Below are 1,804 nucleotides of genomic sequence, written 5' to 3' on the forward strand. Positions count from 1 at the left end.
CCCACAAGCAAGACGACTGCAGCAGCACCATCCTGCCTGTGTCCCAAACAGGGTTGCCAGGTCCCTCTTCACCATCAGCGGGAGGTTTTTTGAGTGGAGCCTGAGGAGGGCGGGGTTTGGGAAGGGGAGGGACTTCAATGCCATAGAGCCAATTGCCAAAGCGGCCATTTTCTCCAGGGAAACTGATTTCTATCGGCTGGAGATCAGTTGTAATAGCAGGAAATCTCCAGCTAATACCTGGAGGCTGGCAACCCTAGCAATACCATTCAACAGATCCCCAGGAGCAAATCTTCTTAGTGTAAACAGCAAACTGGCTTTTGGTTGACTTTCTCATGATGCATCTCTTATGTGTTCAAGCCTCAGTGCAGGAGATCTCCAGATAGTACCTGGAGGTTGGCAACCCTAGTCCCTATTCAGCCTGGGGGGGGGGCATCCATTGTTCTACATTTCCGAATGTATTCAAATTCAGCAATAGTTCTTTCCTTGGAGAACTCATTCCTTGAGTTCTTTTTTTAAAAAAATGTGCGATTGAGATTCTAAATTTTACAGCTCTCAGAGATAATTTCTTTGTTTCCCGTGCAGAACTTAAACCACTCCAGACAAGATGTCTTACCAGTACAAGCAACCCTGTATGCCTCCTCCCGTTGGTGTGAAGGGCGCCATGACATATGGGAATGCCTACTATCCAGGACAAGCTGTCTGTATGACATCTCCTCAGAGGAAGAACACAAGCCCTTGTTCCCCCACATGCCCAAATGGATGCACAAGCCCCAGAAGTCCTGTCTGCATGTCAAATGGCCATTCCCAGGGCTCTCCTGTTTACCCGCATAGTCCTATCTGTCTGAGTCCTCTCTATTCCTCAAATGTGAGTCCATGCGCTAATTCATGCACATGCGCAAGCCCTAGCAATTCTGCCCTCATGGCAAACGGCCAGCCCCAGTGTGCCCCGGTTTGTCCGGGTGGTTCTATCTGCAACATCGCACCTCTCCAGACCCAAAATGTGAGCCCATGTGCTAGCGCATGCGCAACCCCTGGGCAGGGTCCCTGCTCTCTCATTCGCCAGAGCTCAGTTGGCTCCGTTTGTGTCAAGCCACAGCAGTCCCGAAGCGACTCCGTTGGCCAATATACTCGTGGTCCCATCTGTGTGACATCGTTTCAACCCCAGAGCTGCGGTTCATGCGCCACTGCGTGCCCAAACCCTTGTTGTTCTGTCTGTGTGGAACCAAGCAAGACCGAAAGCACTGCTTCATGTGCTACCACTGATGCTGGAGAAAAAAAGTGTGCTACCACCTGCCAGGATCCCTGCAACAATGCCTGTGTCACACCATGCTCTCCTACATGCGCTGCCCCAGGTGGCACCAAAAGGGGCAGTGATAGCTCTGACTCCCTTGAGGAAGTGAAATCTGGATCTACCAAACCATGTGCAAAACCATGCGCAAAACCATGTGTCTTTGCTGGCTGTGACCACGTATGTGGGAAGACCCGTCCTACAATCACCCTGAATCGATGTGTCCTAAAGAAGTGATAAGAGCCAGCATCGTTGCTCATAGATATACGAGAGAAATGAAGATTTACGGATCCTTCAGTAATCTAACTCGCCGTTGCCTGAATGATTCCCCCTTGTATAAAAAGAATCAGCCTCTTTCCTGGGCCACCTGCTTCTGTCTTCTCTCCTGTTATTACCTGGAATTTTTACTTTTCCTAGAATATGAGTTGCTATCTTCCTAGGACAGGGTTCTGCAAACTGCGGCTCCAGAGCCGCATGCGGCTCTTTGGCCCATTGAGTGCGGCTCTCCGAACTTGG

General features: G+C 50.3%; 1 protein-coding gene across 1 annotated transcript; it reads left to right on the top strand.

Annotated features, from left to right (window-relative positions):
• Positions 1-604: 604 nt before the first annotated feature.
• On the top strand, positions 605-1,525 carry LOC130481209 (keratin-associated protein 10-4-like). Its single transcript, XM_056853958.1, has one exon. It carries the CDS (start codon positions 605-607, stop codon positions 1,523-1,525), a length of 921 nt encoding a protein of 306 aa, XP_056709936.1.
• Positions 1,526-1,804: the final 279 nt, after the last annotated feature.

The sequence above is a fragment of the Euleptes europaea genome, chromosome 7, assembly GCF_029931775.1.
Source record: "Euleptes europaea isolate rEulEur1 chromosome 7, rEulEur1.hap1, whole genome shotgun sequence".
Taxonomy (NCBI): Eukaryota; Metazoa; Chordata; class Lepidosauria; order Squamata; family Sphaerodactylidae; genus Euleptes; species Euleptes europaea.

Bases quoted from the DNA above. Each gene is read 5' to 3' on its own strand.
- LOC130481209 (XM_056853958.1), top strand. From the start codon at position 605: ATGTCTTACCAGTACAAGCAACCCTGTATGCCTCCTCCCGTTGGTGTG.